At 35.3% G+C, this 12,394-nt stretch overlaps 3 protein-coding genes and 1 long non-coding RNA gene across 7 annotated transcripts; 2 read left to right on the plus strand and 2 right to left on the minus strand.

Moving 5' to 3' along the window:
• The first annotated feature begins 33 nt into the window (after positions 1–33).
• Positions 34–2,559, plus strand: LOC110228372. 2 transcript variants are annotated; one of them, XR_002331943.1, is made up of 6 exons: positions 34–942; positions 1,096–1,170; positions 1,328–1,434; positions 1,786–1,988; positions 2,096–2,190; positions 2,305–2,559. It is a non-coding gene; the product is annotated as an uncharacterized LOC110228372 (long non-coding RNA). The 2 variants fall into 2 exon arrangements; XR_002331942.1 differs by having other exon boundaries at positions 38–1,170.
• Positions 2,560–3,266: 707 nt separating this feature from the next.
• Positions 3,267–4,513, plus strand: LOC9311550. Its single transcript, XM_002875436.2, has one exon. The coding sequence runs from the start codon at positions 3,523–3,525 to the stop codon at positions 4,393–4,395; it is 873 nt and encodes a 290-aa protein (XP_002875482.1). The 5' UTR covers positions 3,267–3,522; the 3' UTR covers positions 4,396–4,513.
• An 861-nt stretch (positions 4,514–5,374) lies between these two features.
• LOC9311551 (vacuolar amino acid transporter 1) lies at positions 5,375–8,786 on the minus strand. Of its 3 annotated transcripts, none has more exons than XM_021025655.1 (4): positions 8,602–8,786; positions 7,140–7,242; positions 6,429–7,036; positions 5,375–5,968 (listed from the first exon to the last, which is right to left on the minus strand). In XM_021025655.1, exons 2-4 carry the CDS (start codon positions 7,228–7,230, stop codon positions 5,450–5,452), a joined length of 1,218 nt encoding a protein of 405 aa, XP_020881314.1. In that variant the 5' UTR covers positions 7,231–7,242; positions 8,602–8,786; the 3' UTR covers positions 5,375–5,449. The 3 variants fall into 3 exon arrangements, with proteins under 3 accessions (XP_020881314.1, XP_020881313.1, XP_002877146.1); XM_021025654.1 differs by lacking the exon at positions 8,602–8,786 and adding an exon at positions 7,944–8,364; XM_002877100.2 differs by lacking the exon at positions 8,602–8,786 and adding an exon at positions 7,659–7,935.
• Positions 8,787–9,271: 485 nt separating this feature from the next.
• LOC9313215 (DCN1-like protein 1) lies at positions 9,272–11,445 on the minus strand. The gene is made up of 9 exons (XM_021025657.1): positions 11,137–11,445; positions 10,739–10,868; positions 10,582–10,633; positions 10,410–10,485; positions 10,248–10,330; positions 10,055–10,151; positions 9,927–9,972; positions 9,760–9,839; positions 9,272–9,685 (listed from the first exon to the last, which is right to left on the minus strand). The coding sequence occupies exons 1-9, from the start codon at positions 11,195–11,197 to the stop codon at positions 9,426–9,428; spliced, it is 885 nt and encodes a 294-aa protein (XP_020881316.1). The 5' UTR covers positions 11,198–11,445; the 3' UTR covers positions 9,272–9,425.
• Between the last annotated feature and the right edge of the window lie 949 nt (positions 11,446–12,394).

The following is a 12,394-nucleotide window of genomic DNA, read 5'->3' on the forward strand; positions in this document are numbered from 1 at the left end:
GATCTCCCAAACTTTCTTCTTTGCTTCTACATTTCACAAACATTCTTCCTCTTCATACATACCGTCTAATCATGGCCACAACGACGAAGATCTTCGGATTCGTGCTGCTGGTGATAACAACCTTCATGGCTCTCTCGGTTTCCTGTTCTTCGGCAACGGTATACAAAGTTGGAGACTCGGATGGATGGACTACCAAGGACGAAACCTATAATTATTTTTGGGTTGAGGATAAAGAGTTCCACGTGGGAGATTCTTTGGTGTTCGAATACGATCCCCTATTCAACGACGTAACTCAAGTCTCTGGTGCCTTGGTGTTGCATTTTCAGGTTCTTCCTCTATTTAACCTTTAGAGGTTCACCATCTCTCACACTCTCTTTAGTATCTCTCTGTTTCTTTTGTTGTTGAAACAAAGATTACCTTGTTCTCTCTTTACTCTCTTTGATTGTTACACAAACGTTTAGTAAGAGAGAAGAGAGAAACCATTAATTGTCTACATCTTGTTTATTGGATCAAAGGATACTTTTCTTACAAGACACACACACATAGATATAGTGGTTTTTCTACTGACCACACACATTTGCAACCATACTTCTACTTAGACCTAGACCTTACTTCTAGACATCATTACCTAAGCTTATAACCAAGCTCACAAGCAAGGTTAACCAACAACTCTTACACAACACAACTCTAGTCTTTAGCTAGCAGTTTAACTAACAAAACACACTTCCTTTAATTTGGGCCTTAACCAAAAACGTAGCCCATTAGTCTTCTTAGGACCAAACCACACAAAGCCCAACACCTTTCTTCTTGTTGACTTTGCTCCTTCTTCTCTATGTGTCGTTGACCTTGTCACGACTTCTTCTTCTTCTTCCTTTGCCTTTGCTCTATGAGCACTTCTTCTTCTCGCTGAAGCTTCTTCTTCTTCTGCAGGTTTAATCAAAGGTTCAATTCCAACACTCCCTCTTGAACCCTTTGATTAAAACCCCAATTTCAATTTAGGGATTTTAATCCCATTGCTCCTTGCTTTTTCTTCATCATCTTCCTCTTGCTTCGATTCTTCTTAATCGAGCTTCTTTCTATATCTGTGGTTCTTAGCTTCTCCGACGACAGCTAGAGGTCACAACTCTCACCGATCACCAGTCACTTCCGCCGTCTTCAACCACCACTTCCGTAAGTTTGCTCTTCTCCCTCTTAAGCTGAATCTCCATGGATCCAACCCTTTTCTTTCATTTTTTTGTGCGAATATCTTTGCCATCTCTTGGCTAGTTTTCTTCGCAATTTCCTCTGTTTCTTTGATCAATTTCTGACCAAAAACTTTTCTTTGCAGGAAAGACTTCAGCTCTTCCGCTTCATGTCTCCTCCAAGTTTTCTCCGTGAGCTCTTCTCACGTCTCTTGCTCGGCTGACGTTGCAACCGGCTTCAGCTCCCACTGTGGTGAGCTTCTTCTTTGCTTGGTGTCAACTGTGATCACCAGCCTTGTTCTCTCTCTTTTTTTTTTTTTCGATTCTCCAAACCATCACCTTAGCTTTAGCCTTGGACTTTTGACTCTGGCACCATCACCCGGCTTCTCTTACCGTAGTCTCTTAGGTTTCTCCATGAGTTTCATCCTTGCTTTCTTTGCCTTAGTCGTTTGGTTCTTTGAATCTCCACCTCGGTTTTTCTCTAACCTTAGCTTGTTAGGCTCTTGAATCATCAACCTCCGCTTTCTCGGACTTGGTTTGTTTGACTCCTTGAACCGTTGGCTTTGGTCTTTCTCTAACCTTGGCTTCTCCTTCTCGTTTTCAGGTTTTGATCCACTCAGATTTCAACCCTAGTCACTGATTGGAGCTTCTTAACACCAGTGCTGCCACCTTAATTGCTTCCTCTTTGACGCAAGGCTTCACTGCCTACATTTCATCTTAGAGGTTGCAACCAAGCTTGCATTGGTGCCGTTTTTTCTTGTTCTACTTCAGCCACAGAATTCTCCCTCTCGGTTTTGCACTTCACAGGTTTGTCCTTGGCATCAACCTTCTTCTCAATCCATCTTTGTGAATTGTAACGTTGTTGAACCTTGAACTCTGTTTCATGCACACTAACCTTATGAGTTTCTGTTAAGATGGCTGCAGCAACTCTTCATTTGTCTTGAGCTCAGGTCCACTCAAGAACTTTTTGCCTATGAGCTCAGGTCCGCTCAAGGCTTCTCTTCCAGAGGTTTGTCACTTCAACCTTTGTTCTTCTTCATTCATCTTTGCCGTTTCCTTCTTACGGCCCACTTCTTCTTCTCTTCAGTCTTTCTTCTTAGACTGACATCTTCTCCTTGAACAGGCTCCAAGGATAACTACAGCTCTGATACCATGTTGCATTTTCAGGTTCTTCCTCTATTTAACCTTTAGAGGTTCACCATCTCTCACACTCTCTTTAGTATCTCTCTGTTTCTTTTGTTGTTGAAACAGAGATTACCTTGTTCTCTCTTTACTCTCTTTGATTGTTACACAAACGTTTAGTAAGAGAGAAGAGAGAAACAATTAATTGTCTACATCTTGTTTATTGGATCAAAGGATACTTTTCTTACAAGATACACACACATAGATATAGTGGTTTTTCTACTGACCACACACATTTGCAACCATACTTCTACTTAGACCTAGACCTTACTTCTAGACATCATTACCTAAGCTTATAACCAAGCTCACAAGCAAGGTTAACCAACAACTCTTACACAACTCTAGTCTTTAGCTAGCACTTTAACTAACAAAACACACTTCCTTTACTTTGGGCCTTAACCAAAAACGTAGCCCATTAGTCTTCTTAGGACCAAACCACACAAAGCCCAACACCTTTCTTCTTGTTGACTTTGCTCCTTCTTCTCTATGTGTCGTTGACCTTGTCACGACTTCTTCTTCTTCTTCCTTTGCCTTTGCTCTATGAGCACTTCTTCTTCTCGCTGAAGCTTCTTCTTCTTCTGCAGGTTTAATCAAAGGTTCAATTCAAAGCTGTTAAATGAAAAACTAAATTTTGTTTGTAACTCTGTTAATAGCTAAAAGCCTAAAAGAAAAAAAACTGCATTTAAAAAAGAAAAAATAATAACTTCCAAATTTATAAACAAATCGATAAGAATATATAATTTCTGTATATATTAAAAGGACAAGAGATATATCTCATTATCAATGGTGAACAGATCTCATATACAGCTTAACCCTCTTATAAAAATAAAATAAAAATATTTCTTAAACCTTTTTTTTTTAATTTGAGATATGAGGTGTATCCAAAAAATAAAAATAAAATACAATGATATCTCAAAGGGACTGAATTAATTTCCGTTAGTTTAGAAAAAAAAAATAAGATAAACAAAATAAAGTCCTAAAAGGATATGGAATTGTAAAGCACTATATAAACAATGATAGGGCACCTAATCTCATCATAATTCATCACCACAACTCTCTCGCATCTTTCTCTCATTAAGCTTTTGTTCGAGATTTCACAAACTTTCTTCTTTGCTTTGAAATTTGTTAATCTTTCTTCCTCTTCATACACTGTCTAATCATGGCCATAACTACGAAGATCTTCGGATTCATCCTGCTGGTGATAACAACCTTCATGGTTATCTCGGTTTCCTGTTCTTCGGCAACAGTATACAAAGTTGGAGACTCGGATGGATGGACTACCAAGGACGAAACCTATAATTATTTTTGGGTTGAGGATAAAGAGTTCCACGTGGGAGATTCTTTGGTGTTCGAATACGATCCCCTATTCAACGACGTAACTCAAGTCTCTGGTGCCTTGGAGTACGAATTCTGCGACTATTCTTCTGCTAAAGCTGTCTACAACACTGGACACGATGTCGTAACCCTAACGGAACCAGGTTATATGTACTTCATCAGTTCAAATCGTCAACAATGCGCATCCGGACAGAGGCTTGTCGTTCATGTCGTTCATGACCCGTCACGTCCCATTCCTCCACCACCACCGAGCAAGGTCCTCCTTCCTCTTGGAAATATCTACAAAGTTGGTAACTCTAAGGGGTGGAGTGTTCCTGAAGAGACCGACTTTTATTACAAGTGGGCGGAGCAGAGTCACTTTGATATTGGAGACAAACTACTTTTTGAATACGGCAATGAAGAAAACGACGTCTACGAGATCAGCGGAGACCTTGAATTCTTATCCTGTGACCGGATTTCTCCAATATCCGTGCACAAGACAGGACACGATCTCGTCACACTCACCAAACCAGGAGTCCACTACTTCATTAGCTCAAAGACAGGTCACTGTGAGGCTGGGCTTAAACTACGAGTCGTGGTCGGACCACTCACCAAACCCGTAACTGTCCCCAATGTTCCTGCGAAGCAGATGGAGTTGACACTTATGGACCAGTACAACAGATGGTTACGCTCCTTCAGGCCTCAACCTCATAACTAAGCATTCGCTTTTGTTAACTTTTTTATAATTTTTGTTTCGATTTAGTTTTTTTCCCGTCATCGTTGTACAGTTGCTTTGATTCAGTCAGTATTAATAAAATTTCAGATTCCTTAAAACATTATTGAAGCACAAACTAATAATTAATATCTAAAGCCTCTTTATCTCTACATGGAACCAAGTTATAGTGTTTGCCATAATAATGTGAAAGAAACCCATCTTAAGATTCAAGTTATGAGCCTTCAACAAAATTGAAACTATAGTTATAATGTTGCTTTGAGCAGCTTTACAAAAGAAAACATTAAAAAAGAGTAACGCAAGACTGAAATAATAAATATTTTGATAGATTCCTACCAAAAAAATATAAATATTTTGATAGAGGAAAAAAATCAATCACTCAAAAGTTTCCAACACTTTGATAGATAGAACTAGAAATTGCGTAACACACTGAGAAACAAAAAAGTATTCTAAAAATATTTTCCATCATACTTTTGGAACGTTTTAGTTAGGCCTGGAAAAAAAAACCCGGACCCAAAAATCCAAACCGAAACTGACCCGGAAAAACGGTTCGGAATGAGTACGGGTATTAGCTATTTATCCTATTGGATCTTGTATTGCAATACCCGTGGATATACGGTAAAACCCGATCCGAACGAATACATAAACTTTATATATATAAATTCTATTGGATCCTAAACTCCTCTACCCGAAAGACCTGTACCCGATCGGGTTTAAGAAGATATTAAAAAAAAGAGAGCAAATATTACTATACTTATTTTCTTGCAAATATATAACTATATTTTGTACTAATGCATAAGCTAAGTTCAGCTAAACCAATTTCCATTAAATTAATCACTTTTTTTTGTTTTCAAATTTCCATTACGAGACTCAGCTTTATATCTTGTTCCATCCTCAAGCTAGTAATTAGTTATAAAAACTTACCTAGAAGGAATACATTTTTATAAAATGAATTAACACAAAATTTCTGAGAAACACAATAAAATATTATATTACCCCAACATATGAGTTATTGTAACATATCCATTTCTTAAAACTTTTATACACTTCCAATTATTTCTCGGATTGCAATGTAAGTACCTAAAACTCCAACAAAAACACTCATCACTACCATTCCAAACAACATAATAGTCTCACATCCAATTTTCTTGTAATATCCATAGATCTTCAAGTAACATAAACAAGGCAGAAGTATAGAAACCGTTACGCTCAGTAATGCTCCAACCAGCGACATCATATAACCGAAAAAGGGAAGTGTCTCGGCGATGACGACACTACTTATGATGAAAAATGTGCTTATCAAGAGATGTAAGTAAGTCTTTTTGGCATAACGTGAAGGAAACCAATCTTTTATGGTGTTCACGGTTGGTGTGATCATCAATGCGTATTTGGCTACCGGGTTTACAAGGGTTGTGTATATTGCCACCTTTGAACTCGTCTTATGAATTGGGAGATTCAGTGTTATTTGTGATAATGTTTGTGATCCATACATTAAGTAGCCCAATACCGCCATTGATGTGTATCCTATAGTGCATAGTATAAAACATATTAGTAGAACCTGCACAAACAAAGAGTGAAGTTAACATTATTTGTTTTCAGTAAACTAGAGGTGTGCAAAATTTTAATAAAATAAACAAACCAAACCAAACAAAAGTAATCGGTCTAAAGATATAAAAAATTTCTACCTAAGTTAATTAAAAATTAATATTTAATTTTAATTAATATATTTTAATATATTAAAACTCTATAATATTAACTACTTAAATAATTAGTAAAATTTGTTTTTAATTATTATTTTATATTTAAAACAGAATCAAATCAGAACCCCAAACTGAAAACTAAACCGAAATTTATCGAAGCGAACCAAACAAAATAAGTTTCATTAAGGACCTATTTCCAAAATCCATAGCGAACTAAATAGAAAAACTACTTCCTAGGCATGTATCAATCAAAACATAAAGTATATGACATCATGCAAGTGGTCATGGATTTGTTGGTTAATGGTAGAAATGACTTACATTGTTGAACTGATGTTTGCTTTTCATAGAGGAATACAAAGTGGGCAAAACTGGATGCGCACCATAGCAAAAAGCATATAAGCTCAAAGCTGTAGGGATCCCACTCCAATTTATCAACTTTCCCTTTTGATGAAACCCAATTCCATCGAATGCGCCAACCCAAGATATTGATCCAAGAGTCACAGTCGTAGCTAAAACGCCACTCATAGAAACATAAGACAAAACGCTTAGATTATCCCACCATAGAGTTGGCATGATGACGAGGGCAACAGTCGCCATGAAAGCTTGTTTGCCATTCAATCTCAATCCAATTAGTTCGATGTTAAAACCCGGGAAAAGATTGTGAAGATTGTCCCCCTCGAGGATCAAGAAACCTGTGGTGACTAGATAGAGTTCTAGGTGCATGAAGAGTGACACAATGATTCTTCCTGGTCTACCAAATGCTCTTTCTCCAATGTCGGGATATGTTTTGATGTTGCGGTCCGCATTCATACATTTTGTAATGAGTAAGGATGTGTAGAAGGCGGTTGCGGCTAGGAGTAACAGAAGTGAAAGACTCAACCATCCTCCACGAGCAAGTGAGTATGGTACCGATAATATTCCAATTCCTAAAGCGATTCAATACCATAATTAGTGATATTCATTAGTAATTAGTATGTTACAAGGACGACTAATTAAATAAGTATATCGAACCAAATAAGAAAAATGAACCTGAAAGAGCATTGAGTGCGTTGAAACAAGTCTTGAAGAAAGATGAAGTTCCAACATTGTCACGTTGTCTTTCTTGGTTATCTTCCTCCATAGCTAATGACTTCTACTAATAAAAATGAAGAACTGTGATTATCAAAGATACTTGAGAGAAAAAGTATTGGAAATGATAACATCTTTATGGGGAAAAAAGAGTAGATTTTTGGGGAAAGAAGAGAATAAAGAAATCAATATGGTTGAGTATTTTAAAGCGAAAGCAAGAGAAGCGTGGTTATTGATCATTTGATTGTGACTAATACACAACAATAATATTTATAACTTTGCTTAGTTTATTACTTGTCAAAGAAAATGGAAGCAAAAACTCTAAACTCGATTACCTACTCTAATCACACAATTAACTTGATAATCATTTATTTTTATCATTTTTTCTATAGATCAAATAAAATTTTATAATAAGGTCTAGATATTGATCGGGTACATAAATGAGAGATCACATAAACAATTCAAGAAAACTAAAATTACCTGGACAATTGTTAAGAGTTAGAACCAAATTCAAAACTCAAAACCTTTATTAAGATAGTAGAAAACAAAAACCGAGAAAAGGCCCTCACAACAAATATTTTCTCTTCCCTCGGATAAACGATAAACCCTCCAAACTCTTAGATGAAGTTCACACACAAGCTTCAACCATATTTATAAGAAAAAAACAACCCAAAACCAAAAACAGAAATATAAATCCCAATGCAATAAAAAGAACATAAAAAATGAAAAATCTAATTGGTATATATGCAAAGGAAATCTTCTTACCTGAAAAATAAAACAAAATTGAGTTCTCCTAAGGAGTTGGTGAGAACTATTATAAGCTTTAAGATCATGAAAGAGGAATGAGTGGAATCACACACATTTGCAAGTAAGAGGAAACTTTTTGGTGTTTGGGTTTTAAAGTGATGATGAAAAAAATGTCTTATACGATAGATATTCAATGCCAACTACTTAGAGTCGATTATAGCTTTTTCCATCTTTTGTACAAATAAAGATTTATGATAATCGTCAAAATATTATCTCAAAATTAAGAAAATATTCTAAAATTTAAAACCACAACTCTAAATTAAATTCTAAATCATATACATTAAACCTAAATCATAGACTCTAACCCTAAAACTCAAAGTTGATTTCCTGGATTTGAAAAGATTCATCCTATCATAGGCTGCCTATGTTTGTAATTTATATCTTTTCTTTAATATACTTTTTTTCCTAATCCTCCCAAAAAAATTGCTACCGCAAAAATTATGAGAGTTAAGAAAAAAAAATGTCGAAAATTAGACCAAACACAATTAGCTCTTGGAGGAGAAGGTTTGTTTATTAGTTCGAGTAGAGAACTATGCATATAAAATATGACTCAAGGAAATGCATGGACAAAAGCTTCAAAACTTGTGGTTTAGGAAAAAAAGAAAAGAGAACGAACCTGAAAATAAGGAGGAGAGCTTGAAAAGAGAACTAATTTGTGTAGTTGATAAAGTCACAAAGAGAATTGGTGATTGAAGAGTGTTTTTGGTTTTGTGAAAAAAGATCAAGAGCCACCTAGAATATTGATAATTAAATATTTAAGAGTTTGTTATTGGGATATGCACGATACTTGGGACCTTTTTAGAAGTATTTTTACATTAAAATATATAATATTAATTTATATCCATAAAAAGATTATTAGAAGTTTGACCAAAAAAAGAAGGATTTTTAAAATATGCTAAGCAATTAAATAGCATGAAAATATCCAAATAAAAAAAAATGTTTGATGCAATAAATAATTTATCTAGTTAGAATTTTAAATCAACTAATTTGTTGTGTTATTTTACATATATAACATATATTTTCTATATAAAAACCATAACTAATGCACTTGACTTAGATAGAAACAATGAAACAAAACGAATCAAATGCTTAAATGTTTATGGAATTTTCTTTTTGACATGAAACAAATGCTTAATTAATTTTGGGTTTGGTGTTGTGTTAATTCTTCTGTTTGTTAATGCTGTTTTGTAACTTGTTAAGAAAAATAGTCAAAAAATTTCTAGAAACTTGAACATTTTAGAAGTAGTGAAAATGCCAACCAATTTTTACTATAAAACTCGAAAAAATAGGTGTAAAATGGAAAAGGATCAAATTATTAAGGAACACATTATTCTATAGCTTACAACAAAGAAGAACTCAACTATCAATTAAAGAAAAAATGAGACAACAGCTTGAGACCTCTTTTGTTTTGTATAATCTATATTTATGTGCGACGGTGTTTCAGGGCTTATCTCCAGTCGATAAAAGACTCGCAAAACCTTGTGAGAGACTTCGCTCGATCGCACAAGGAGACTTGGATGAACATCTTGGACTGTTGTTGGTTTTGATTCGTTTTAAGCTTAGCGAAGAAGAGTAGTTTTGGGTTTCTGATACTTCTTCATCTTCTTCTTCGTCGCCATTGTTGTTAGATGTTTTTCTCTTTAAACCTGGAATGTTTCTTAAACCCGTGTGGGGGCGGCGATAATCTTTGTGATGCTCATCTAACACCAAAAGAAAAAGAAGATAATAAGACTATGTCAGGAAATTTCAAAATCTCAAGATTATAAAAACATACCTTCTTGATAGAGGCATGATTCAGATTCAGTGTCACTACATTTGCAGAAAAAGCTAGTGTCCTTATTCGGTCCTAAAATGCTGCGAATCAACAACAACAAGATTGAGTCTCATTGTTTAATGTGTAGAGTAAAAGGTGTTAAGGACAAAAGCATTTTGGTTCCAAACCTGTACATATGCTCGACAAAGTCATCTATTAGGACAGGCCATGCACCTGAGTGAAACAAATACCATAAGATGAATCAAACACAAACAAATATATACACACCTGTAATGAGAAATCTACCAATGTGTACCTTCAGAGTCATATCCTTCTAGATTCTCATGTACACAACGACTAAACGCTAAGACTTGTTGCCAAGTATCTTCTGAAATATTGTGCCGTTGATTTTTCTACATGTTACAATCATCATCTTCTTGTTAGATATACAAACACAAAGAGCCATTTGGTAAAAACGTTTATAGTTACGAAAAGCAACTAAAAAGTACCTCAATAAAGTCACACCAGCGATTAAGTAACCTAAATCTCCCAGCCAAAACAAGTTTCCATGCAGTAATAGCTCTACTTATAGCTGGAACACCATTCAAACAAGTTTAAGTTTCATCTCCTTTGGCTATTGCAGCCAAAGCAATGACTACGAAAGAACTTACTTATATTCTTTTGTCCATTCTCGCGGCACATAAAGAAAACAAAATCGTAAAAGCAAGTAAACTCGGAAAAGTCCACCTACAACAAGTACATATCAAAGATCAGATCACAATCCAGCTAGTCAAGAACCTAATTAACCCGAAAACTAAAGAACCGAGGGCCAAAACAACTTGCCATTAAGTCTAGCCGTGACATCAACTTGAACAATTCATCAAAAATCGAGTTCCTGCAAGAGAATCCAACGGTAAACAAGCGCACGAATCAGCTCAAGAACCGCAATGTAATTTTCGCTTCGCCATAAAGATAACGAATTGAGCACTCAAGTCCATACCTAGCTTGAAACTTATGCTCTACTAGATATAAGAGCTGAGTTAATGCTTCTTTAGATAAGTTAAATCTTTGTGATTCTTCGCCGTCACCGGGTTTATTATGATCACACATTTGTGTTCCTGATCGAATATCTGATCAAATTCCAACAAAAGAAACTCAATTAGACAATTCCAATAAGCAAAAGCAAGAAACTTTATCTTGATAAACCCTAGTTAAGTACCAAACCATAGAACTCAAAAGGATTCAACTTTTTTTCTATAGCAATGTCACAGAACTTAAATCAACACTATGTGGGTAATCTAAAGATCAATCCTTTATACACAAAAACAAATATATGAATCAAGAAAAGCTAACAAAACCCAAATTCATAGATCGAAGAATAAAGTTTAAAGACTTTACCACAAAATCTACGATAAATCTCGAATATATCGAATCGGCCGGAAACTGGCGAAGAACCCATGAATTTGTGTCTCAAAGCTCGAAGCTTTTAGATCGAAGCTCGAGAGAAATCGAAGGAAACGTATAAACAAATCCCAACCAAAGAAATCGAACTTGGCAAATCCCAAAAGCAAAAAAAAAGATGAAAAAATTGGAAATCTTTTGTTTATTTTTCACTGGCAAAATGAGATTTTGTGTATATTTTTTGAACAAACACTTTTGATTTAATCGGACCCAAACTTAAGGCCCATTACAAGTCAAATCCATTAAAATATTTATTTTTAATTTGACAAATGCAAAATAATAATTAACATGATCGTGAATATTCAATATATCCTGTTTGACACTAACATTTCTGTTACACCTCTAACTTGTAAGTGGATATAGTAGGGCAGAGCATAAAACCCGAAATCCGAAAACCGATCCGAAAAATTCGGAACCGAATCCGAATCGAATAGTCACAAAACCCGAGCGGATAATGAATTCTCCTATCTGAATTATCCAAACCGAATCCGATCCGAACCGAAAACCGAAAAGATATCCGAAAACCGGAAATATATTTATATATCCAAAAATATTAGTTATAATTTTATAGCAAATAACAAAAATATCCTAAATAACCTAGATTTCAAAAAAAATTTAGTTATATTTGTTAAAATTATACATATTTTTGTAAAATTTAACCAAAGTTTAGTAAGACTAAACCTGTTTTTATTTAAATTGAACAATTTTTTAATTTTTTTCCTCCGAAAACCGATCCGAATCAAAAACCTATCTGAACCGAAACCGAACCGATGACTCATAAAATCCGAACGGATAATAAACACGCCCACCCAAATTATCCGAATCCGAATATATCCGAACCGAAACCGAACCGAAAAGTCATAAAATCCGAACGGATAATAAAGTATCATATCCGAATTATCCGAATCCGAATATATCCGATCCGAATCCGATCCGAAATCTGAATGTCCAAGCCTAGGATATAGAGTTACATCATATAATTTAGTATATTGAACATTTTTTTTTTAAAGTATATTGAACATATACATCGCTATTTTTTTTTTTTTTTGAATAACCGCGGGTCTCCCAAAGGCTTCCTAGGCCCAAGGACTAATCCTACGAGGCTGGCAATTCCCTTATGTAAACCTGCCAGTGGCCGTGCCTCGAACCCTGGTGGCGGAAGTCACAACTGTGACCCCTTTACCACTAGGCCAAA

The sequence above is a fragment of the Arabidopsis lyrata genome (assembly GCF_000004255.2).
Source record: "Arabidopsis lyrata subsp. lyrata unplaced genomic scaffold ARALYscaffold_5, whole genome shotgun sequence".
NCBI lineage: Eukaryota > Viridiplantae > Streptophyta > Magnoliopsida > Brassicales > Brassicaceae > Arabidopsis > Arabidopsis lyrata.

Coding starts and splice junctions, on each gene's coding strand:
- LOC9311550 (XM_002875436.2), top strand. CDS start 3,523: ATGGCCATAACTACGAAGATCTTCGGATTCATCCTGCTGGTGATAACA.
- LOC9311551 (XM_021025655.1), bottom strand. CDS start 7,230: ATGGAGGAAGATAACCAAGAAAGACAACGTGACAATGTTGGAACTTCA. Junction 7,037..7,139: donor CGCACTCAATGCTCTTTCAG/GTTCATTTTTCT, acceptor GAATCGCTTTAG/GAATTGGAATATTATCGGTA. Junction 5,969..6,428: donor GCAAACATCAGTTCAACAAT/GTAAGTCATTTC, acceptor TTGTTTGTGCAG/GTTCTACTAATATGTTTTAT.
- LOC9313215 (XM_021025657.1), bottom strand. CDS start 11,197: ATGGGTTCTTCGCCAGTTTCCGGCCGATTCGATATATTCGAGATTTAT. Junction 10,486..10,581: donor TGTCACGGCTAGACTTAATG/GCAAGTTGTTTT, acceptor TACTTGTTGTAG/GTGGACTTTTCCGAGTTTAC. Junction 10,152..10,247: donor GCTGGTGTGACTTTATTGAG/GTACTTTTTAGT, acceptor TGTAACATGTAG/AAAAATCAACGGCACAATAT.